Below are 26,233 nucleotides of genomic sequence, written 5' to 3' on the forward strand. Positions count from 1 at the left end.
ACTTTGATGGCTGAAAGCGAGGAGGAGCTGAGGAACCTTATGACGAAGGTGAAAGAAGGAAGTGCAAAAGCTGGGTTGCAGTTAAACCTCAAAAAAACCAAGATTATGGAAACCAGCTTGGTTGATAACTGGCAAATAGAGGGAGAAAACGTGGAGGCAGTGACAGACTTTGTCTTTCTAGGTGCAAAGATTACTGCAGACGCTGACTGCAGCCAGGAAATCAGAAGATGTTTACTTCTTGGGAGGAGAGCAATGACAAATCTTGATAAAATAGTGAAGAGCAGAGACACCACACAGACAACAAAGGTCCGCATAGTTAAAGCAATGGTATTCCCCGTAGTAACCTATGGCTGCGAGAGCTGGACCATAAGGAAGGCTGAGCGAAGGAAGATAGATGCTTTTGAACTGTGGTGTTGGAGGAAAATTCTGAGAGTGCCTTGGACTGCAAGATCAAACCAGTCCATACTCCAGGAAATAAAGCCAGACTGCTCACTTGAGGGAATGATATGAAAGGCAAAACTGAAGTACTTTGGCCACATAATGAGAAAACAGGGTACCCTGGAGAAGATGTTGATGCTAGGGAAAGTGGAAGGCAAAAGGAAGAGGGGCCAACCAAGGGCAAGATGGACAGATGATATTCTGGAGGTGACGGACTCGACCTTGGGGGAGCTGGGGGTGGCGACGGCCAACAGGAAGCTCTGGTGTGGGCTGGTCCATGAAGTCACAAAAAGTCGGAAGCGACTGAACGAATAAACAACAACAGAGTAAGCAGTGAGAGTACAAACTCCTTTGCTTGTCTCCAATGCTGCGTGGTGGGGCTTCCACAGATCCTGCAAGAAATGGGGCCTTCCCCACATCCTCCTTCACACTGTGTCTCCCTATGCCCCCTGAAACGCCTTTCATTAGGGTGAGGGGACCCATCACAGAACACTTGGTATTTGCAGTGAGAGGGGAGAATCACCCCACATCCGACAGGAGTTTGCGTTATTCTTCTCTCCCAATTGAAGCTACCCACACCACATTCCAGACTTTTCTCGACCTTCAGGAGAAGCTTTCCATGGTGCGTAGTGGGATGACGTGGGGAGGAGAGGGTGGGAGAGCCCTCTTTCGCAAACTGACTTCCACTCAAGCAGTATTGGATATAACCCATTATGTTAATGCACAATGACAAGGCAAAAACAGACAAGTTGTCTTAGTGCATTTACAAATTGGAAATTCCCATGCTGGCTGGGAATGACAGGAGCTGCAGTCCAACCCATCTGGAGGGCACCAAGTCAGGGAAAGTTGCAGTAGGGTATAGGGACTAAGGCAGGGATAAGCAACCCAGTGCCCTCCAGATGTGTTGGACTACAGCCTCCATAATCCCTGACCATTGGCTATGCTGGCTGGGGCTGATGGGACTTGTAGTCCAAACATACATCTGGAGTGCGCCAGGTTGCCTACCTCTGGACTATGGGTTGTCCTCTATGTACATCAGTTGCTGGGGAACATGGGTGGGAGGGTGCTGTTGCACTCATGCCCTGCTTGTGGGTACCTGGTCGACAGCTGGTTGGACACTGTGTGAACAGAATGCTGGACTAGATGGACCCTTGGTCTGATCCACCACGGCTCTTCTTATGTTCTTAATACAGTATGGCTCTGGCATATATCTTTACTTCAACGCACTCTTTAGGATGTAGTGGGGAATAGTAGCGTGGGATGAGAAGAAAACACTCAAACAAGATTAACTGGTATTAACGGCACTAAGAGCTGTATAATTTACAAAAGGAGATTCCCATATGCATAGTACTAAATACTAGTATTTTTTTTTTAATAAGGCATGGTACAAGTCTCCTAAAATATCAATCCCTATGAAACATAATCTGTAAACCAGATGTTGCAATTTGGCCACATAATATACATAATTTGTTTAACACCCTGTCTTAATGAGCATTTTCTCTGAGATTTTCTGTTGGCAAACATTTACATCTAATTAATGAAAAATCACCTCACCCAGTAGACCAATGCAATACAGCAAAGAATATATACAGTATGCTCCCGTTTTTCTATTGCAATGTTTCTACAGACTGGATCGTTTGTCCATACTGTATTAATTGTCATAGGATGATCTGCCACAGAGGCCTGTTTTTTGCTTATATACTTTCTTTAGAGTTTTAATACACAATCCTAAGATTCCAGGAAAACATACTGGGTTGGATCAGGACTTAGTTACACATGACTAGAGTGTGACTAACCGAGTCTGGATCCAACACACTGCCTTGAAAATGCTTATGCAGATTTTTTTTTAAGTTTGTAAGTCCAAGAAGGATTTGTATTACAAACATTTAAAAACATTAATACGGTGTATTAGAATGCTGAAGTGTATTGAATTTCCACAGTGGGAAACGGATTAATACATCCTGATCATTTATATCAATTACATGTTTGCCATGTATTTTTCAGAACATTTAAGGTAAAAGGATTATATTCTACATGTTGAAAATATAACTATTATTTGGGTTTCCATTACAACCTTCTTGTCCCTGTTTTCGGGAGATCTTAATTTGACCACAAAAAGTGGCTGCAGATTGAAGCTGGGTGGAACAAGTCACCACTTGGGAGCAATCTTGTTTAAAACCAATTTTTTTTAATATAAAGAAGCTTGGTCTTTAATGCAGTAAAACCTGATTTCAAGGAAAAAGCAGTTAGTGGTTTCAAATATTTGCTGGATTTTTGATACTTCAGCAGTACAGTATTTTTTTTTTTTTTGTAATGGTAATTTTCTCTATGCCGTATGTCTATTATATGGCCTTTATATGGTGGATTACATAAATGATTCCCAAGTTTTGTTATGTGGACAAATGAATCATATTTGATATTTGTGTGTTTATTTATTTATGTATTATAGTTCTATACTGCCCAACAGCAAAGCTCTCTGGGTGTTTCACAAAACAAAATTTAAAATTTTTGAACTTATTTGTTAAGAGAGCCACATATTTGCACACCCTCCCTGATGTCTGGTTTGCACCACACCTTTAGGGCTGTAGCTCAGTGGGGGAGAATACACTTTCCATGCAAAAGGTCCGAGGTTCAATCCTTGGGAAAGGCCCCTTCTGCAACCCTGAAGAGTTGATGCAAATCAGTGTAGATGAGCCAGGAATTCAACTTGGTGCCCTCTAGATACTCTGGGTTTCAACTCACATCAGTCCCAATTAGCATGGCTATTAGCTAGGAATTCTGGGAGTTGTAGTCCCAAACATCTGAAGGTCACCAGGCTATTAGCCAGGAATTCTGGGAGTTATAGTCCAAAACATCTGAAGGTCACCAGGCTATTAGCCAGGAATTCTGGGAGTTGTAGTCCCAAACATCTGAAGGTCACCAGGCTATTAGCCAGGAATTCTGGGAGTTGTAGTCCCAAACATCTGAATGTCGCCAGGCTATTAGCCAGGAATTCTGGGAGTTGTAGTCCAAAACATCTGAAGGTCACCAGGCTGGGGAAGGCTCATCCAGACTCTACTGCGCTAGATGGACCAACAGTCTGATGGCATCAAAATTCTCCCTACGTTCTTTTCTTAACACCGATCAGTAGCTTGGTGACACACATGGTGGTATTCCACAAGAATCATTATTGACTTATGAAAAATTATTAGGACACACTTGAAATTAATCTCTCCATTTAATGAAAATAGTTTCACATGAAAACTCCCATTTTTGGAATGGTTTTTTTTTTAAGCAACCAGAACAAAATTAAATCAAGCCTAAGCTGAAACTATTCTTACAAGCAGTTCCTCCCCAAAAGTATCTTCCCTTTGGCACTTTTCAGCACTTCTTCACAAAAAAATATATGTGCTTGTTTATTTATTTCTTTAATAAATAAACTTGTCCTTATTCTTAGTTGCTCTCCTTGGCATCAGCATTTTGCTAAATCTCACTAAACATCACCCCACAGTATGTTATTTACTGAATTTGAGGGACATTGTCATGTTAGATGGTGTAATTTGCTTGGAACTAAATTAAGTTAATTGAACCTACATATAAGTACAGTTGATTAGCATCCTAACTATTTTATGGACCAGGTAATTTTTATATGACTCTAATAAGGTTTTCCTTTGAAACTCTGCAGTGATCTCACACACCATGGGTCTAATCCAGGCATGAGTAAGTCTGGATGCAACCCCACATGATAATTACACATAGCTATATATAGACAAAAGCAGGCTTGACATCTGTTACATTTAAAGGAATTGGCACCTATTGAGAACTCATTTTGCTCTACCTTGCCAGACTGAGCTAGGGTTATGTAAATTCAGACCCAACAAACCTATTGGATTGACGTTAAGGCCACAAGTATGATGACAGCATCCGCCAATCTGGGTAGTGCTGAATCCCTATAAAGTTTGGCTAAAGGGAAATTTCAAATGTAGCATGGTCCAATGTGCTGAAGAGAGCTGAACCCTTCTGCCATTTTTGCTCTCCCTCACACTACATTTTAGTCTTTTTTTCTGATGGTAAGAGCCACCCAAAGGAGAAAAAGGGCCAAACAAAAAGCAGCTGGGGGCTGAGTTGGGGTGGATGGACAGGGGAAAGGTTCAGGTCTCCCACAGCACTTTGCAAAGATTCAGCGGCAACCTGATCCAGAGCCATCACATTTAGTTTGGCACTAAGAGGACAATCTGCACTGATAAACGGTGCTATTTAGATGGCCCAGAGGATGAATGCATACTCTTTGCTTTCCATAATTCCCCTTAAAGTGTTCACCTCACATTTTTTCCAGCCAGGAAGTGTGCTAAGATTATCTGCAACCAAATCTGCATGTTTTAACTGGGCCTTTGATACAGCAGGAAAACACTGGCATTAGCTACAAATCAATATGGTTATAAGGTCAGCATTCTCAGGTTACCAGATAGTTCTTAGATTTAAAAAATGGCTCCCAAGCCACTGAGCTGTCTTTCAAGTGGCATTCAATTAGCATCTTCATTGACTATGATGTGTGTGGTTTTGTGTCTATGTGAGCAGGGCATCCTTGCAAACCTCTTTTTTTGAGGCACATTCCACAGGTTTTCTCTCCTGAATCTGGATGATGAGGATTATTATTATTATTATTATTATTAAAATGTCTTAGATGTCTTCCTCAAAACTAAAGACTCAAGACAACTTACAACAAAATGAGAACATATGATCATTTAAAACATCTAAAACAATTCTCAATAAAATACCACAAGCACATAAAACAATTAAAACATCAGTGGCAACCATAAACATTTCAACTGATGCACTAAGGAGCCCATCATATAGCCTTGTTCAGGTGTTCACCCCCTGCCCCCGCCTGAGATTACAATTGCGTGAGGAAGACAGCGGGACCCCGCTCGTTGGCCTCATCTCTCCTGTTGCATTCCCATAGTTTGTTTGTTTATTTAAATTTCTTAATCGCCCATCTGGCCGGTTACCCAGCCACTCTGGGCGATGTACAATGGTACAATTTAAAACAGTAAAATTATACATTAAAACATTATTTAAAAATACTCTAAACCACCCCAAACGCCTGCCTGAATAACCAAGTTTTCAGTGCATGGCGGAAGCTCATTAAAGAGGGGGCATAGCGGAGTTCACTAGGGAGGGAGTTCCACAGAGTGGGGACCACCACAGAGAAGGCCCTCTCCCTCGTCCTCACCAGGCTAGCTATCCGGGCTGATGGGACAGAGAGAAGGCCATCTGAGGCTGATCTTGTTAAGCGGCCTGTCTGGTGTTGCTGGAGGCGCTCCTTGAGATAGGCTGGGCCTGAACTGCATAGGGTTTTAAAGGTCAAAACCAACACCTTGAATTTGGCCCGGAAAACAACTGGTAACCAGTGCAACTCCTTCAGCACTGGAGTGATGCAATCATGCGGGCGGCTGCCTTTAATCAGGTGAGCTGCCATGTTCTGCACCAGCTGCAGCTTCCAAACCGTCTTCAAGGGTAACCCCACATAGAGCACATTACAGTAGTCTAAACAAGGGGAGACCAGGGCATGTACTACCAATGGGAGCAGATGGTCGGGAAGGTGGGGGTGCAGCTGCCGTATCAGATGGAGTTGGTACAGTGCTGTCTGGCTCATGGCTGACACCTGAGCCTCCATGGACAGCTGGGAGTCTAAAATGACCCCCAGGCTGCGGACCTGGTCTTTCAAGGGTTGCTGTACCCCATTCAACACCAGGTCGATGTCAGGGTGGAAACTGAGCCCATAGAGCCCCAGAGCAGTTCTGATTCTGAGGAAGAGCAACAACCCATGGGAGAGGAGCTCGCTCATCTCTCACAGGCACAGTGGCAGGGAGAGATTCCTCCTGCCTGCATTCCTGAGCGAGATAGTGACCCTGGCAGCGAGACAGCGGGGAATGGGGCCTTGCTGGACGCTTGGCGCAGATGCAGGGAGCGGCGCCAGATGGAGGGCGCTGAGAGGAGGTGCTCTGCTTGCTTGGCGCTAAAACAACAGTAGCATCCCGAGTGTCAGGAGCGCCCTAGCTGCCTCTTACAGTCCCCTCCAATAGCCAACTCAGGACACAGACGATGAAGATTCTTTCCAAGGCTTTACTCCTTTATTACTTAATGACTCTTACAGATACTAATCACTAGCGACTAAGCAAGGAACTGCACTGGGGATAGATAGCAGACTAGCCTAAGCTCCAGGTAAGGCAGTTGGTCCCTGTTTGAAGGGGAACCACGGGAAGATGCTGAACTTATGGGCTATGGAGAGATCCTCCCTCTTTCCCTTGGATCCTCGGGACGCAATCGTTGTTTTAGCGCCAAACGAGCGGAGCGCTTCCTTTCGGCGCCCTCCATCTGTCACCGCTCCCTGCGTCTGCGCCAATCGTCCAGCAAGCCCCACTCCAGTGCGCCCCCTCCAGCGCTCTCTCACTGCTAGGGTCTCTATCTCTCTCAGAAATGCTGGCAGGAGAAATCTCTGCCAGCTGCTGTGCTTGTGAGAGATGAGCGAGCTCCTCTCCCATGGATTGCTGTTCTTCCTCAGAATCAGAACTGCTCTGGGGGTCTATGGGCTCAATTTCCACCCTGACATCGAGGACCCAAGGGTAAGAGGGAGGACCTCTCCATAGCCCATACGTTCTGAGTCTTCCCGCCCTCCTCCTTCAAACAGGGACCAACTGCCTTACCTGGAGCTTAGGCTACTCTGCTAACTATCCCAGTGCAGTTCCTTGCTTAGTCGTTGGTGATTAGCATCTGAAAGTGTCATTAAGTTGTAAAAAGAACAAAGCCTTGGAAAGAATCCTTTTCATCTGTGTCTTGAGTTGGCTATTAGAGGGGACTGTAAGAGGCAGCTACGGCACTCCTGACAGCCAACATCCCCCAACCTACTCTTGTCTCCCACCAAAAGTACCTCAGTCTTGTCAGAGTTCAGCTTCAGCTTATTCCTCCCCATCCAGCTCCAGACATTTAGACAGGGATTCCACGGCTAACCCTGGTGAAGATCTGAACGAGAGGTAGAGCTGCATGTCATCCGTATATTGATGAACCGCACCCCAAACCTCCTCATGATAGCGCCCAGCAGCTTCACATAGATAGCATCGGGGAGAGAATGGAACCCTGTGACACCCCACAAATGAGCGGCCACAGGTCCGACACCTCCTCTCCCAGTGCTACCCTCCGGTACCTGCCAGAGAGGAAGGACCGGAACCACCGTAATATGGTGTCTCCAATGCCCAACTCCTCCAGGCGGTCCAGGAGGATACCGTGGTCAACGGTATCAAAAGCTGCTGAGAGGTCGAGGAGAACAAGGAAGGAGCATTCACTCCTATCCAAAGCCCTCCTCATATCATCCGCCAAAGCGACCAAGGCGGTTTCTGTCCCATGCCCATGCCTGAAGCCCGATTGAAATGGATCTAGATAATCGGCTTCTTCCAAGTGTGCCTCCAACTGCATCGCCACCACCCACTCAATGATGTTGCCCCAAAATGGTAGATTCAAGACCGGGCGAAAGTTGTTCAAAACTTGGGGATCCAAGGAGGGCTTCCTTGGTTTGGCTCCATTGCCCTCCATGTTGTGGAAGATGAATGTCTTTATTTGTTTGTTTGTTTAATTTCATTTCTATACCACACAATAGTCGAAGCTCTCTGGGCAGTTCACAGAAATTAAAACCAAACAGCACACAATAAAACCCCTTCATGCTTCCCCCTTCATGGAATTCTAATTGTGTATGTGGGTGAACTGCTGAGCAGGGCTTATGAAGTTTAGTAATGAGCAACTGGAACGTTTAAATGATGCTAGTGTTAATACCAGATAACTACTGTATAACTAAAAGTAGGGCTGACATCCAGTTAGAAATGGATTTTCCTCTCTTCTCTTAAGCTTGGTGCCTTTATTATTTATGCAGCTCTGAATTGTCGTCAGCTGGAAAGTTTGGGGTGTAATCTAGTAACCAGGCATAGGCTGCTTGCCAGAAGCCATAAAATTCCTGGCGGGCTGTTTCCCAGGCTCCCACTTACCCAAGGCGTGTCAGAAATCCAGTGGGTGTTGGCAATGAGATACTCCTAGGGTTATAGTACATATGGGATAGTCTTTCCCTGCCCTTTCTGATGCAGTTCAAATGTCATGCCCATTATGGGGAAAAAGTGGAATATTTAGCCCCTTAATGGCACATGCGGTACAAACCTAAGAATGTTTACATGGAAGTAAGGGCCAAACAACACGTGACATTAAATGTGTTTTTGCATCTAATGTGCTGTTTTTAAAAAACGCAGAGAGCATCAGCTGGGAGGTGGGGAGGCTGATTAATGGGACTGGAGCAAGCACGGAGAGGGAATTTAACCTCTTCATCTCTTGCTGCGATCTTGAGGAAAGTACCTGCATAGGGAGGGAATCCCCCATTCGTGTCAATGGGGGATTCCCCCCTGAAGCAAACACCCTCACTTATTTATTATTTAATTTATTTAAAACATTGCTTGGTCGCCTTTCAGGGCAGAAGCCCGCCCAAGGCAGCTTACAGCAATAAAATAAAAAAACAGTTAAAATATTAAAAGTGATAAAAACAAAAAAACAGTAAATATAACAAAAAAAGCCAACAATAAAACCAGCAACAGCGTTAACAGCAGTAACAGCAACAATAGCAATCATATCAATTGAAGGCCACGGTACAATACTATGTTTTCAAGGCCTTCGTAAAAGCCTGCAATGATGGAGCATGGCAGACCTCCAATGGCAGCTTGTTCCAAAGATGTGGGGCCACTGCAGAGAAGGCCCTCTCCTTATTTATTACTTCTAAATAAGCAAGCTTAGGGTTGCATTGCACGTGCCCTTAAGGAGCCAATGGCTCCAACATTTTTTTCTTTAAAGCCTTCCTGCCCCTCTATAGGCTCAACTGCCATCAGCATTCTGTAAGCTCATGGGTTCTTGTGAAGCAGTTTGGCATTGTTGGTTTTTTTTAATGTATTTTAAAATTTTAATTCACAAACTTATGTACTTCTAAGTATGTAGGAAGCCCTCCAAGTATACAGAAGCCACTACTTTATTTTTGAGTCATCCCATTTCACTTCCCAAATGACAGGCACTTAACCACCAAAGGTTGCTTTTAGAGGGAATGATAGACAAAGGCCAAAATATGGTTCATCAACTGTTGGAGGATTTTGCTAGCTTCTTAAAACTAGTTTTCTAAGCCTCCAGATTTTATAAATAAATTGGGCTATGTCGTATGCAGTCACTTTAGTCACCATAGCAGTCTGGACCGACCCTTTCATGACCTGCTAAATAGTAAAGTGCTACAAACAACACAGTATCAGGAGGCCCTCATATGTCCAACTACACTTGATTATGTACTTGCTTCAGCACGAATAAATGTGGTCATATCCAGCTGCATTAACATCCCATTTTATTTCCCCATCAAGATGGCTGTCTGCTGAGACACTGGAAGCAGCCCAAGAAAGAAGGAAAGCAAAAGGCAACAGTGATAGGGGCAGATATGCCCAATTAAATGCAAAATTCCAGAGGTTAGCCAGAAGAGATAAGAAATTATTTTTAAACAAGCAATGTGCAGAAGCGGAAGAAGATAATAGAACAGGAAGGACAAGAGACCTCTTCCAGAAAATTAGAAACACTGGAGGTAAATTCCAGACAAAAATGGGTATGATCAAAAACAAAGATGGCAAGGACTTAACAGAAGCAGAAGAGATCAAGAAAAGGTGGCAAGAATATACGGAAGATCTGTATAGGAAGGATAATAATATCGGGGATAGATTTGATGGTGTGGTCAGTGAGCTAGAGCCAGACATCCTAAAGAGTGAGGTTGAATGGGCCTTAAGAAGCATTGCTAATAACAAGGCAGCAGGAGATGACGGTATCCCAGCTGAACTGTTTAAAATCTTGCAAGATGATGCTCTCAAGATGATGCATGCCATATTCCAGCAAATTTGGAAAACACAAGAATGGCCACCAGATTGGAAAAGATCAACTTATATCCCCGTACCAAAAAAGGGAAGCACCAAAGAATGTTCAAACTATCGAACAGTGGCATTTATTTCACATGCCAGTAAGGTAATGCTCAAGATCTTGCAAGGTAGACTCCAGCAATTCATGGAACGAGAATTGCCAGATGTACAAGCTGGGTTTAGAAAAGGCAGAGGAACTAGAGACCAAATTGCCAATATCCGCTGGATAATGGAGAAAGCCAGGGAGTTTCAGAAAAACATCTATTTCTGTTTTATTGACTATTCTAAAGCCTTCGACTGTGTGGATCATAACAAATTGTGGCAAGTTCTTGGTGGTATGGGGATACCAAGTCATCTTGTCTGCCTCCTGAGGAATCTGTATAATGACCAAGTAGCAACGGTAAGAACAGACTGGTTTAAGATTGGGAAAGGAGTATGGCAGGGTGGTATACTCTCACCCTACCTATTCAACCTGTATGCAGAACACATCATGCGATGTGCTGGGCTTGATGAAGCCAAGGCTGGAGCTAAAATCGCTGGAAGAAACATTAACAATCTCAGATATGCAGATGATACCACTTTGATGGCTGAAAGTGAGGAGGAGCTGAGGTCTCATGATGAACCTCATTTGAGGAACCTCATGATGAAGGTGAAAGAAGAAAGTGCAAAAGCTGGGTTGCAGTTAAACCTCAAAAAAACCAAGATTATGGAAACCAGCTTGATTGATAACTGGCAAATAGAGGGAGAAAACGTGGAGGCAGTGACAGACTTTGTCTTTCTAGGTGCAAAGATGCTGACTGCATCCAGGAAATCAGAAGACGTTTACTTCTTGGGAGGAGAGCAATGACAAATCTTGATAAAATAGTGAAGAGCAGAGACACCACACTGACAACAAAGGTCCGCATAGTTAAAGCAATGGTATTCCCCATAGTAACCTATGGCTGCGAGAGCTGGACCATAAGGAAGGCTGAGCGAAGGAAGATAGATGCTTTTGAACTGTGATGCTGGACGAAAATTCTGAGAGTGCCTTGGACTGCAAGAAGATCAAACCAGTCCATACTCCAGGAAATAAAGCCAGACTGCTCACTTGAGGGAATGATATGAAAGGCAAACCTGAAGTACTTTGGCCACATCATGAGAAGACTGCACACCCTGGAGAAGATGCTGATGCTAGGGAAAGTGGAAGGCCAAAGGAAGAGGGGCCGACCAAGGGCAAGATGGATGGATGATATTCTGGAGGTGACAGACTCGACCTTGGGGGAGCTGGGGGTGGCGATAGCTGACAGGAAGCTCTGGTGTGGGCTGGTCCATGAAGTCACAAAGAGTCGGAAGCGACTGACCGAACAAACAACAAAAAAAATGGTTATAAAGAATTCTGCAGTTACTACTAACATCATAAAAGCATAAATTGCAAAGAAAATTTAAACATATGAACGAAAAAGAGAAGGGAAGTTTAACACAGAACTGCCACTATGTTTGCAAACCCTGATGTATTATTTATTCTGTTTATTTATTCTAGCTTTATTCCACCTTCCTCCGGGGTGATCAGGGTGGCTTTCACAGTCCCCCACCCTTGGCTGCAGTTTCATCTCCACAACAAACCTGTAGGGTAGGGTAGGCTGAGAGCAGGTGACTGGCCAAAGTCACTGGGCAAGCATGAGTGGCAATATGAAGCTGAGTCTTTCTAGATCTAGTCTGACACTCTAACCACTACATGTCTCTCATTATCATGAACCACACACAGATGCATAAACATAACCTACATCAGGGATGAGGGACCTGAAGGCCACTAGATATTATTGGGCTACAACTCCCATCATCCCTGTCCGCTGGCTGGAGCTGATGGGAGTTGCATTTGGCTGGGTCACAACAACTTCCAGAAAGTGACCAAGTTATCACACAAAACAAACTGTAGCACCCTAGGACTTCTAACTTCACCGGCATTATAGCATAAGCTTTATTAAACACATAGGGTTAAATGCAACATTATGCTAGTGGAAATTATTGCAATGGGACTGTCTCCGTCTCCCCACCCACCTCCCACAGCCCTCTGTGCCACCTGAAAATCTGCCCTGGAGCCCTTCAGAGCACAACAATGTGGATTCAACCCATTGCCCCCCAGTTTTTTCCATTATCTGTAAAAACAAACAAACAGCTTCTAAAACAAAAAGCCATTGCTAGATATAACCATTTTATTATTGCTTACCTCATTGCAATATTGTATGACTCTGGGTGGATGCAAGTTTGATCCAAAGGATTTGGCTGCCGAACGACATTTGCTGCCGTTTTTGTTTTCTTTTTACCCTGTTTCTCATTTGCAGCTGCTTTATGACCCCCAGCTGCAAGCTCTCCCTGTTGACTGCTGTCCAAAATCATGGGAGAAAGAGAAAGATATAGTTTTAGTCAAAAAGACTGTTTCTGAAATGTATGTTTTCCTCCTCTTCAGATTGGGCAAAGCTAAGACGTGGACAATGCGTTGACCCCCATTTTAAGAATTCTGTAGCCACTGCTAGCATCAGAAAGGGAAAGGGAAACCTATGAGTGAAAAAGAATTTCATAAGGAACAAACCTTTAAAATTGTGTCCACAGCGGACCTGCAAATATCATAAGCATGTAGCAGCTATCGGGTTTGCCTCAAGTGAAAGACTGCTGGAGTAAACTTGTGCATAAACATCCTTTTAAGGACAGCCCAAAGAAAGAACACATTATCTGTTTTAGGGAACAACTCTATCTGGATGCCTGTCGGCCTCTAAACTTGGAGGCTGACAGGCATCCTATGCAGAGCGGGAGTAGCATGAAGGCGATCTTCACCTCCGCACTTCTCCCACTCTGCATTTTGCTAGACGGGCATTTTTGCCTGTCTAGCTAGGGCATTACAGAGGGGGAGGGAAGGAAGCTGGGGAGGGCTGGGGATAGCACATCTCTCCACTTTCCCAGTCCCCTCCCCACCCAGAAATGCCCCCTTTCCCTCCTCTCCGAGGTCGTTTCTGCAAGCTCAGAGAGGCAGCTGGCGTGGCTCTCTACGCATCAGCTGGGAGGAGGAGGAGGAAGGGAGCTCAGACTCCTGGGTCTGAGGTGAGCGTGCAGTCTCCAGCCTTGGATTCAGGACTCCGAACTATCCTATGGCCCCCCAGATGCTGTCTAGGGGCCATAGGATTGCTCTCCTATTTATTTTTTATTTAAAATATTTCTTGGCTGCCTTTCAGGGCAGGGGCCCTTCCAAAGTGGAATGCAACAGTAAAACTCACATAGTAAAACCTGGTGTGGTAATAAAAAAAAAAGTAAAAACAGCAACAGCAGCAAATATTCTAAACAACAATAAACACAATCAAAAAACAAAACCTACAACACACAACTGCAGCTACAGCCCAGTCTGATAAAACATAATCAGGGGAAGGCCAGAGTGAAGTAGTAAGTTTTCAGGGCCTTCCTCAAAGCCTTCAGTGATGGGGCCACATGCTTTGCTCACACAAAAGGTTCTAGATTCCATCCACAACAACTTCAGCTACAGGGCCATAGCAAAATGGTAGAGCACATGTGTTGCGTGCAGAAGGTCCGAGGCGCAGTCCCTCGCATCTTCAGGGAGGCCTGAGAAAGAGCTCTGGCTGAGACTCTGGAGAGCCACTGCTGGTCCATGTAGCCAGATGGAGCTAGATGGACCAACATTCTGACTCGGTAAACGGCAGCTTCCTCTCTTCCATAACAGAGTTTCAGAACGCAGATCGGGAAGTCCTCTGCCCGAGAGTGGCCAGTGCTGGCTGGGTGGACAAAGGGTCCCTGACAGTAGAGGTCAGCTTCATATGTGTTCTTGCACTTCCTCAGCCAGCACCATGTCCCATCTAATCAGATAGGCCTTGGATGTCCTTAGCTGCAACGCTGTTTATGATGGCTGCGGTAATGTACTGTTCCTTTCTTTTTTCTGACAGTCTTTAAAGATGAGCCTTTTCCATACTGCTTTTTTATGAAAATCGAGACTGTAGTTCTTGCCTCCTGATTTTGTGCATGTGTGTGTTGCTGTCTTCATATCGTTGTCGTTTAATCTAGATTGTTTGAATTGTTGTTTATTTTATCGTACACAGCTGGGGGGACTTTGAGCCAAAAAGTGGCATAGAACACACTTGACTTGCAAACTTACTGTTACTCCGCTATCAGGGATGGGTATCAGCTTATCTCCTAACTTAATTCTTATGCCTTCACACGTAAGATACAAGTCCAGCCTCAGATTGGCAGACACAATTGCACATATTAAAAACATATGCATCAGCACGAGGGCCAGAGTTCACACTACTGATCTTACCGTGCGTTCATCTCTCCCATAGAGACTGCAAAGTTGCTCCTCATACATAGATAAGTCCTCATAACACAGACCTTTCCAACCAGGGCTGGCTGGTGGAGCCATCTCACAGACATTGATGCCTATTCCGTGTGCTTTGGGGTTAGCCTTCAAAGTAACTTTATATCCAAGGTTGGGTCAGCCTCCAGACTGAATTCAGTCAAGTAGATATTACATTACTGCTCTACTTAAAATTTAATTGAACTGTCATTTGGGGTTTCTTCCATTGGAAGTGATGAGAAAGTTTATTATGACACATTGTCCCAACTGGCCAGACAATGTCTGCAGCTGCCAAGGTCAAAATAGCATTGCAAGGACATAGCAACATACTAAACAACTCCACTTCAGTCACTGCAAGTGGGGGCCTGCGATAATTCAGTGTGCGGACAGGATGATACAGAGCGAGGAGGAAGAGGCTCTCCCCCTTCCCTGGTGGGTCATTTTGCAATGCGGCTCCACCTTCTGTATACCTTCATGAACAACTTATTTCATTTTTATTTATTTTATTCATTACATTTTTATATTGCCCTTCCTCCAAGAAGCTATGGGTGACATTAATTAATTAGTTACTTATATCCTTGCCTTTCAGGACAAAAAGCCGTCCACGCTAGCTTACAAGAAACATCAAGATACATTAAAAAACCACAACCCCCTAAAAAACTTCCAGTGTCAGCATATAACCGGTATTCAAGACTTCCTACAGGGCAGTCGATGGAAGATGGTTTGGGGAGAGCAGGGGAGAAGGTCCAGCCGGAACAGGCTCCAAGGTGGTCTTTGCCCGCTTCTCTGTCTCCCACCCCCTGCCGCTCACTTAATTTTATTAGGTTGAGACCAGAGGTCATCCAATAAGCTTCATGGCCACGCTGGGATTTGAACCTGGATCTTCCCAGTCCTAACCTGACACTCTAACCCCTACACCACATAGGTGCTCTGTGAAATTCCTTACACCAGATCCTGGCAACACGGTAGTTTTGCAACTTATCTTCAAAACATATCTCACTCTAGAGGCAGAGCCTTAGAACAGGAAAGAAAGGGGAAGACTTCAAGCAAGTTTTCCCCAACCTGGTGTCCTCCAGGTGTGTTGGACTACAACTCCCATCATTCCTAAGCAGCATGACCACGTTGGCTAGGAATGATGGGAATTGCTGTCCAACACATCTGGAGGCCACCAGGTTGGGCAAGGCTGCTCTATACTATTCCCTCCTGGGGCTCTTTCTTTTACTAAATTTCTGCCTCTAGTTGGAAGTAGAGTGATTTGCCATGTTTGACAGTTCCTCCAACAAGTAGGTGGGAAAGAAATAACCCTGTTGTCCACATCACATCATTTATACACTACCTGCAAAAAGTTCGGATGTATTCCTGGTTAATCCTGATAAAGCCAGCACATTGTTGAAAGGATTTTGGACCGAGTCCTTTGACATCCTTGAGCTGTTCCCGACTGACAAATGGCCCATTCTTCTCTCGCCATTCAATTATATTTTTGGCCCTGTTGGCATTCAGTCCTGCAATATGCCTAAGAAACAGAGAGGAGAGGAGGTGTTCCCACATCAAATATAGGTATTGAATTACACATGATAAAATTAAGCAATAACTAATGTAAATGCACGATATGGATATTGCTTGTTCTAGAGCAGGGATGGGAAACGTATGGCCCTCAAGATGTTTTGGGCTGTAAAACACCCCATCAGCCTAGCTGGCATAGTCAATGGTGAAGGATGATGCGAGCTGTAGACCAAAACTTCTGGAGGCCCACAAGTTGCCTTTCCTTGTTCTAAAGGTCAGTTCCCAGAAAACACCATATCCTATGGCTGTCTAGCCGCTGTCTAGCAGCCATAGGATTGCTCCCTAAACATCGCAAAATAAGTGTCAGAGTTTTCAACTGAAAGGGGAGAAACCACCTGACTTCAATCAATCAATCAATCAATCAATCCATCAACCACATTTCGATACCACCCAATAGCTGAAGCTGTGTACCAAAAGGAAAGCAAACGGAATCGAGATTGTGGACTAGGAAGCCTTAGATGGGCACATGGGATGAGACCTGCCCAATTCCATGCTCCAACCTACCAGAATTTCCACTAGTGGCAAGATTTCCTCCAAAATGTTGAGGCACCAGGAGCAGGTTTATTCCCACTGGATCCCAGTAAGTCCTATGGGCCAAATTACATTTTATGATGAACACCATTTTTTAAGTGCTGACATTGCACTTTTATTTTGAAGGGAAAGCACCTATGGGGCTTCAATCTGGAACATGCACCTGGTCCATACTGGAGCCCCACATCCCTATCCTGTTGAAAAGCGCCCATCCTTATGGCAACTCTTTGCCAGCAAATGTGGGGTCTGCAGTACACACATCTTTCTGGGGTGGGCCCATAGCGGCTGGGTTGGAGATTTTCAGCAGGAAGTTGGCACCAGGTCCCAATCCAGATTAAGACGTTGTTCTGGATCACAGCACCACACCTACTGTTTCGTTCATTACAATGTGTAGTTGGGCACTATGTTGTAAGGAAAATAGGCTGCAATCTGGGTACAGTTGTGCGTGCAGGCAAAATCTGCTTCTCCCTCCAAACACTGTGATCACCATAGATCAGGGATGCAGAAGCCATTTCAGCCCAAGGGCCGAATTCCATTTGGGGGAATCTCTCGGGGGCCGCATTACAGTGGTGGTCGGAGCCAAAGGCAAAGGGGGGCAAGGCCAAAATACTAGCATATTTTAGACTGAAGCTCTCACTGCCAGTAACTAAGGCTTACAAGAGGCATTTCAATCTTTTAGAATGTGGGAAAGAACTGCACAAAAAACAGAAAACCAAAACATGAACCCGGTCCACACTGGAGCCCCACATGTTTATCCTGTTGAAAATCACCCACCCCATGGCTGCTATCTGCCAGCAAATATGGGGTTTGCAGTAAACACATCCTTTTGGGGTGGGCACAAAGCGGCTGGGTTGGACATTTTCAGCAGTAAGCTGGCACAGGGTCCCAATCCAGATTTAGACAGTGTTCCAAATGATCTGTGGTTGGAGGGAAAGAGTGTGGCCTTCTGGGGAACTCCAGAGAGCCAGATTGGGACCCCTGGAGGGATTTGGCCCCCAGGCCTGAGGTTCTGCACCCCTGCCATGGACAATAGGCCAATTTAGCCCAATTGCACCACACAGAACAAGGGATGTGGTAGTGGGGTTAGAGAAAGTACCAGAATTTTCTTTCCCTCTGCTTCCTGACAAATGTGATGAGGCTATAGCTAGCTGAAGTTAAAGACACTGGCTTGGATCTTAACCTTTAACTTCCACTCCTGCCGATTCTCTTCTGCCCCACCACTCCCTTTGCACAAGTATCCCCCACTGCTTGCGCAACAGCAATTTAGCACTTCCGGGGCAACCTGAAATGAGAGGAAACGCTCGTGCCTGGAAGTCAGCAGAGCTTGCATAAGGGAGCTCAGCAGACCTGCCTCCTTCCAGAAATGAGCATTTCCTCTCATTTTGGAGCTCCCTGTAGGAAGTGCTAAGTCTCCCTTACATAAGTGCTGGGTCTTGCTTGCGCAATGGAATTGGAGGGACCCACCACTTGCAGAAGGGAATAAGCAGGGCAAAAGGAACTGGCGGGGGCATAAGCACCCCACTGGGTTCTGCCCATAGACCCCTTCCATGAGCATAAGTCTCCTTCCATGAACAGAGTGGAAAGTTACAATCCAAGCCAGTGGTCACAAGATATGTTTGAGAACCGGGGCACATCTGAGCACATGAGCCCCCATGATCCGGGTCCATGTGGTTACTGAAACAGGGAAGTCTTCAAAGCTCACCTCAATAATATTTCTGAGCAGATGTTAATATCAACTCCTACAAAGCTGACACACTCCTCCACCACACTGTCCAGGGTTGCTTTGAGCAGGGTCTGAGATACGTCATGCTGCAAGTTGTGGGGGGGGGGTTGTGGGGAGAGAAAGCAAAACCAACAACAACTGACTAATATTAGATTGCAGAAACTACACAGAAATGAGAATTCCAGAGAATGGCAATTTCAACAAAAACATTTGCTGATATAATATCAACATGTTATTAGAGCCCAGGAGAGGAACATCTGATGTACTGCCACTGTTTGCATTGCAGAGCTAGCACAGCTCACTTGAATTTATTTTCAAGCTGACCCTTTTCCCCCAGTTTGCAAGAATGTCGGACAGGCGCCATATACATGACAGACAACCTATCATGTTCCCTCTCAAAACAGAGACTCGTTACTGGGCAAACACGGGTCTATTTTATGCATTTTTCTCTAAGCAGGGCAAAAAAATGGGAATGAAGTAAGAAGGTGCTATTGCTTATGTGTGCTCTCTTCAATTTCCTCATTGTGACACATATTTAATAGATTATTTATCACAAAGTTTGAGAATGAATAATAATCTGAATCCTGATCCAGCTAACAGCCAAACATGTGCTTAAGTAGCACATGTTCGTGCTACTTAAGTGGTGGGCAAATGACTCCTAGCTTGATTCAGCTGCTAGGGCAACAGGTTTTGGAAGAAGGAATGGAGGATTGGGTTCAGACCCCCCAGACCCCCGATTGATACAATTCCAGTTTCCTTAAAGGGGTCACACACACACACACACACACACACACACACACACAGTTCTGCACATTCTTTTGTGTGCAACTGTTGGATCAGAGTGCTGCCTTTAAGGCCACAATCCTATGTGGATTGCTGGCAGCCTCCAAAATCAGAGGCTGCCGAGTATCCAATGGAGAGCGGGAGGACACGAGAGGCGATCTTCACCTCCATGCTCCAGCCACCCTGCATTTCTGCTAGTTGGGCAATTTCGCCTGTCTAGTGGCAGTGCCTCAGAGGGGGAGGGAAGGAGGCTGGGGGCCATAGGATACATCGTATCGCAGCTGCCCTGGTTTTCTCCCCTCCCCGCTCGCAGGAACACCCCCTTTTCCCATCTCTGTGCTCTGTTTTCCAAGTGCAGAGAGGTAGCCAGTATGGTTCTCTCTGCATTGACTACGAGGGGGCAGGGAGTACCATTTCATGGTGACCTCAGAGCCAGGAAACCGAACTATTCTATGCCCCCCCCGATGTTGTCTAGGGGGCACAGGATCGTTCCCTCCACCAATTAATTAATATATTAATTTAACCAATTAATCTATTAATTTCAAATAACTGCATATCATCAAAGCCATAATACAAGCACCTCTTTGCAAGTGTGAGTAACCATTTAAAAGTTAATAGTTAAAAAGCTACCAGTAAGTGTTAGAAGGAAACGCCCATCTATATTATTTTCTTCTTTATTGCCTATTGAGTAGACTATTTTGTTATTGCCTAACAAAATAGTCTCCGGAAATAAACAAAGATACCCCCTTAACTCCATCCATTAAAATTTACTGTCTCTAATTAAAATGCACCATACTGATTAAACTAGTTAAAGCTGACATCCAAAATAACCTTCCTAGCTGGCTGTACTAGGTTTAAGGAGGAATGAAGTAATTTCAATTAGATGGAGAATATATTAATACCTCCACCCACCCTGGCTTTTCAGACATCCCTCTGTGCAGTCAATGGCTCCCTCTGAAAACACCTCCTGAAGGAGGACAGACTCTCTGGAGCTATTTTCAAGGTTATGTGATGGGCTGCACCTAGTATGCATAGAGGCCTCTCTAGATCCCAGTTTGGATCTACTACTACAATACTTTTAAAATACTACTACTAAATGTAGTAGTAGTAGTAGTAATGTGGCACAGAGTGGTAGGTGGCAGTATTGCAACCGAAACTCTCCCCATGACCTGAGTTCGATCCCAGCGGACGCCGGGTCCTGGGTAGTCGGCTCAGGTCGACTCAGCTTTCCATCCTTCTGAGGTCGGTAAAATGAGTACCCAGCTTGCTAGGGGAAAGGTAGTCACGACTGGGGAAGGCAATGGCAAACCACCCCGCTACAGTCTGCCATGAAAACGCCAGCACAAGCGGTGTCCTTCTAGGGGTCAGTAATGACCCGGTGCTTGCACAGGAGGAACCTTTCCTTTCCAAATCAAAAGCAGCATAATACAACAACAGCAAAAACCTCACAGCAGCCCACACAGATTTTAAAACTGAGAAGCCCAGACTACATTCATTCTTTTATTTTGTAAGCTGCTTTGAACTCCTTTTTGAAAAAGGAGGTGCACAACCTTTTAAAATACATAAATAAATAAAATAAAACATCCCCTTTCCACTGGCTTGCAGATCCTCTGGAAGACCTTTTCTCTGGGGATGGCATTTGGCTCTCAGGGTTAAAACTAGCTGAAGTTTGTATGCTATATGTTTGTCTTCCATTCCAAGTCTCCAGGATAAGGTGCAATGCAAAAGTAAGGGCGCAATCCTATCTGGGTGCCCATCCTGTGCAGAATGGGAGAGGTGCACAGGCGATCTTCATCTCTGTGTTTCTCCTGCTCTGTGTTTGCCCATTGAGCTAGAGCTCTGTGGAGGTGGGGGCGGGGGGGGGGGTAAAGAGGCTGGGGATAGCTTTTATCCCCACCTCCCCAGTCCCCACCCCTCCCTGCCCACAGAACCACCACCTTTCCCTCCTCTCCGAGGTGACTTTTGCAACTTTGGACGGGCAGCCAGCATGGTTCTCTCTGCACCAGCTGAGAGGAGGAGGAGAGCTTGGACTCCTGGGTCCGAGGTTGGAGCACTGTCTCTGACCTCGGATCTAGGAATCCGAACCATTCTATGGCCCCCAGATGCTGTCTAGGGGCCACAGTATTGCTCTCCAATTGAGCAAGTAAGTAAAGATGCAATCTTATACCACTTACCTGGAAGTAAGCCCAACTGAATATTTTTATTATCTTAAGTTGTTATTGTTTTGAACCCTTGTACACCACCTTGATGGCTTTTTAGCAGAAAAGGTCGCATGTAAATGATAACAAACACACTCAGTGGGACTTACTTCTGAGTAGGCATGCATAGGATTATGCTGTAAGTAAATAAATTGTACTCAGGGATGAGAATGTGCAGGATATGTTGCAGCCCTGTGGCCAACAAAAGTGGAACTGAAAATACTTACTGACCATGGGATCGTGAAGGCCTTTGGCTGCAGTTTCGGTGTTGACTGTTCCCTTTCTTGTTTTTAGTGTTTATATCTGCGTTTAGAAGTTAGTTGTGCTTTTCAAAAGCTGATGTATTCTAAATCTACCGGAACCCTCTTTTTCGATGGAGAGTACACACATCTAAACCAACAATAAAGTGAATGTTCCTGCACAAGCCCACAAGCAGCCTGAAGGCTTTGCAAATGTAGGAGCTAATTCAATCACCATGTTGGCTTAGCTCAGGGGCTCTTATAAGTCACTCATATAAATCTGGGTTGATCTGCAGCGGTTTTGTGATGCATCTGTTCGGGACATCATGCTGGCTTCAAGCCAAGATCCCAGATTATTTCACCCAATAGTTTGTTTTAACTTCTAAGTCACTGAGCCCTTTTAAAGTTATTTTAATAAAATATGACATGCTACCAGTATCAGACACCATCGACTCATATTTGTAATTCATTAAATTGTGGTTAATATCAGATCAGATCCCTAAGCCGTCCTCCAGCAAGCCCCCATTCCTTTATCACAGTTTGCCAAATCTAAGCACACAGTGACCATGACGAACAGCAAAATGATGAGATGCATATGATAAGATAAGGAAAACCCAAAGCTCACAATAATACCAAATGTCATGGAAGTTTCCAGTGAAACTGATTTCATGAATGCACCACAATCGTCACCTGTGCATTCAGCTAGATAATTTGATTTCACACGCACAAAAAGCTGAAACTCAGACACTGTGAATCTGTCCACAAGCCTCTGGACACCCAGAATCTGTCCCCTATAATGAGACTTATATTGCTTATAGTTGTTCTATTATAGTGGCTACAATATTAGACTCAGACCAGGGAAGCATGGATTGAATTACCCACATAGTCACAGAGAGAGATTGCCTGCTTCCTTAAACTCAACATTAAAAAAACTAAGATCACGGCATCTGGCCCCATCACTTCCTGGCATATAGAAGGGGAAGAAATGGAAGCAGTGACAGATTTTACTTTCTTGGGCTCCAAGATCACCGCAGACAGTGACTGTAGCCATGAAATTAAAAGACGCTTGCTCCTTGGGAGGAAAGCTATGGCCAACCTAGACAGCATAGTAAGAAGCAGAGACATCACCTTGCCGACAAAGGTCCGTATAATCAAAGCTATGGTTTTCCCAGTAGTAATGTATGGCTGTGAGAGCTGGACTATAAGGAAGGCTGAGCGCCGAAGAATCGATGCTTTCGAACTGTGGTGCTGGAGAAGACTCTTACGAGTCCCCTGGACTGCAAGGAGGTCCAATCAGTCAATCCTAAAGGAAATCAACCCTGAGTGCTCATTGGAAGGACAGATACTGAAGCTGAAGCTCCAATATTTTGGCCACCTAATGCGAAGAGAAAACTCTCTGGAAAAGACCCTGATGCTGGGAAAGACTGAAGGCAAAAGGAGAAGGGGGCGGCAGAGGATGAGATGGCTAGATAGCAACACTGATGCAATGAATATGAACTTGAGCACACTCCAGAACAGAGCGCAGGACAGGAAGGCCTGGCATGCTATGGTCCATGGGGTCACGAAGAGTCGGACACGACTGAACAACAACAACAATTGATTGATTGCTCTCTTAGACAGAAAAAAGTCCTGCCCTCCCACATGGCTGGCTGGGGAATGCTGGGAGCGGCAGGACTTTTTTCTGTCTAGGCATGCATAGGATTGCACTCTTACATACCATCGACCATATTAAGAAATCTCTAAAAAAAATCTAATACTTATATACTGCTTAATATAATAAAATATCTAAGTGGTTACTGGATATCTGGGGCTAATCATTATCACCAAGGGCAGCCTACCCTCAGGCCATGGTTGTACACATAAGAGGAAGTGGCAATCTGTATGCTACCCTGAGTTCTATGTAGGAAAGATGATGCTGATCTTAAAACAGACTTCCCCTACCTGGTGCCCTGCAGTGAACTACATCATCCACAGTGAGCACAGCCAGCCATGATGGTTGAGGAGATGGGTGTTGGAGTCTAATACATCTCCAGGGCACCAGGTTGGGGAAGTCTGCCCTAAACAGTTTGGGCTATTTTATTATTTGGGGTTCTTTTAAGGGTCACCTGCATTCACATATACCTACCTGTCACATTCCTTCGTCCTCCTCCTTCACAATCAACACACTCCAGGATATCAGGCTTCAGGCTCACTACTTTATTAGTTAACTACCAGCTTCCTTACAAATGCAAATTCTAGGAAACACTCAGACTACAATGGAAACAGGCGCTCCACACAATTACAACTATCAACAGAGGAGCCAAAGTGGAAGTTAGAGAAGTTGCCAGTAGTTTGAATAAGAACTTCTTGGCCAGACTAGCTTAGGGGGGCTGCCCCTCCCTTACAGTGGCTCCCTCCTACATAGGCTTTCCCGCATAGCCAACCTGGTGGAGCATCTGAGCTCCGCCTCTAACTTTTGCCACTTCACTCTGCGACAGACCCTAGCATCCCTCAAGTCATGCCCCGCACTCTCCTCCTCCCCTGAAACTTGGGTTCTCATGAGGAGGAAAGGGGGGGCCCTTCAGGCTGAGCCATCTGTGCGCCAAGGTCTTGGGAAGAAGGCCTTGCCATATCTGAGCTCACTAGGGAGGGAGCCTCCGCCTGTTCTGGCTGTTCCCATTCTGAATCTGAGCTGCTAGGTATCTTCACACGTTCAGATTCATTCCTGACACTGCCCAAGTGTTGAGATGAGCATTGGAGGCCATGCTCTCTGGCCTGTTGCTAGTTAAGACCTGCAGCAATGGAATTTATTCCCTAGGGAAATTTTCTAAGTCTACTTTCTCCCCACTTCCAGATCGGCTTTAAAGACCTTTTGATTTCAGACAGCTTTTCATAACCGATTGCTTCTATTTTTATGCTAAATTTTATATGGCTTATATTCTTATTGTTTAAATGATTCGATTCACTACTTTAAGTGTGTGTGTGTGTGTGTGTGTGTGTGTATATATCTCATAGAACTAGTCTTGTAGGCTGCTTTGTAAAGACTATACTAAAAAGTGGGGTATGAATATCTGACAACAACATCAACTCCCTAAAAAAATCTGTGTAGGTGTCACAAACATAGTCGACAGTGGTAACTATAATTTTAATTCTGGCAACCTCCAGAGCCGGTGAGATGGCAGAACCATTTCCACCTCCTCCACCTGTTAGGCAGGACAAGAAGACAGCACCACACTGGCTGCCCCTGCTTTCGTCTTGGGCTTGAGAGGGTTTTTTCTGACAGCCACAATGAGCACGGCAGAACGCATGTTGTCACGCTGTTGCACACCTCCTGGGACAAAATAGGAAGCACTTGACAGCCGATGGCCATGATAGTGTCTAGTGCATAGCTGACACCTGCTTGAGCAGCTGCAACTTCCCTACGTCTGTTGAGGGGAGAAGCATGGATTATGAACAAAAGGGAGAGGTGGCTCAGTGTGTCCATGGTCAACCATGGTAGCCAACCATTGTTTTTCGGTCAACACTGGTGTCAAGGTTCCCCTTTTGAACTTGACCCCCTGAGCAACTCCCTCAGGATCTCTTGCCTCCTTAAGGGTCCCACCTTCCTTCCCCTTTCCACTAAAGTGGGTGTCAAGGGCTCCTTGGAGGCCTCTCTCAGTCTAATCCAGTAGCCAAGTCCAGACACAGACGAAGGGATTCCTTTCAAAGCTTTATTCTTCTTTTACAACTTAACAACTATACCATTTGCAACTAGATCTGAGCAGCACCGAACCTATGCCCTAAGTTGGAACAGTTGGTCCCCATTTGAAAGGGAATTACTGGCAGACCCCTGAACTTAAGGACTAGGGAGAGTCCCTCCCCTTTTCCCTTGGATCCTCTGGGCGCAGCCGTTGTTTGCGTGCCAACCGGGCACTACGCCTTCTTTCTGTGCCCTCCATTTGGCGCCGCTCTCTGCGTCAGCGTCGCGCGTCCATCAAGTCTGCTTCCCGCGCTCTGTCACTCCCAGGACTGCTATCTAAGCTAGGAATGCTGGTGGGAGGAATCTCCGTCAGCTGTTGGCCCTGGGAAAGAGGAGCGCGCTCCCCTCCCAGGAGCGACTGCTCTTCCTCAGAATCAGAACTACTCTGGGATTCTATGGGCTCAGTGTCCACCCTGAAAGTGGGGTTTAGACCGTAGACATGGGGTGACTGACACTCTAGACACAGCGTTTAACCACAACAGTTCAATGATAAATTAAGGGAGCAATCCTATGGCTGCTAGTCAGTGGCTAGACGGCCATAGGATATCTGGTTTTCTGGGAACCGACCTTCCCCCACTTCTGCACCACCCTGCAGGCAGCGCAGAACAGCCCCACACTTGGAAGAGGAGCACAGAGCACCCAAACTGGGGTGTTCCGGGAGGGGTATTCAGGGGCGGGGAAGGCGGAAATGCTGGTACAACACATCCTATGTGTCATCCGGCAGCCTCCTCCCCTGCTCCACCTTCCTGCAGCTAGA

General features: G+C 45.4%; 1 protein-coding gene across 6 annotated transcripts in view; it reads right to left on the reverse strand.

Moving 5' to 3' along the window:
• The window catches only part of SRBD1 (S1 RNA binding domain 1), a 275,489-nt gene that overhangs the window by 26,020 nt on the left and 223,236 nt on the right, over nt 1-26,233 (reverse strand). For 3 of the 6 annotated variants that reach the window (XM_084828969.1, XM_084828967.1, XM_084828971.1), the window contains 3 exons: nt 18,518-18,624; nt 16,058-16,234; nt 12,595-12,750 (listed from right to left, as the gene is read on the reverse strand). In XM_084828969.1, coding sequence (XP_084685095.1) covers nt 12,595-12,750; nt 16,058-16,234; nt 18,518-18,624 — 440 coding nt within the window. Of the gene's footprint in view, nt 1-7,233; nt 7,441-10,702; nt 12,751-16,057; nt 16,235-18,517; nt 18,625-26,233 lie in introns of those variants that run through there. The other 3 variants (XM_084828972.1, XM_084828968.1, XM_084828973.1) reach the window with 3 other exon arrangements.

Source organism: Heloderma suspectum, chromosome 1, assembly GCF_057233095.1.
Source record: "Heloderma suspectum isolate Gila_16-S chromosome 1, 16-S_ref, whole genome shotgun sequence".
NCBI lineage: Eukaryota > Metazoa > Chordata > Lepidosauria > Squamata > Helodermatidae > Heloderma > Heloderma suspectum.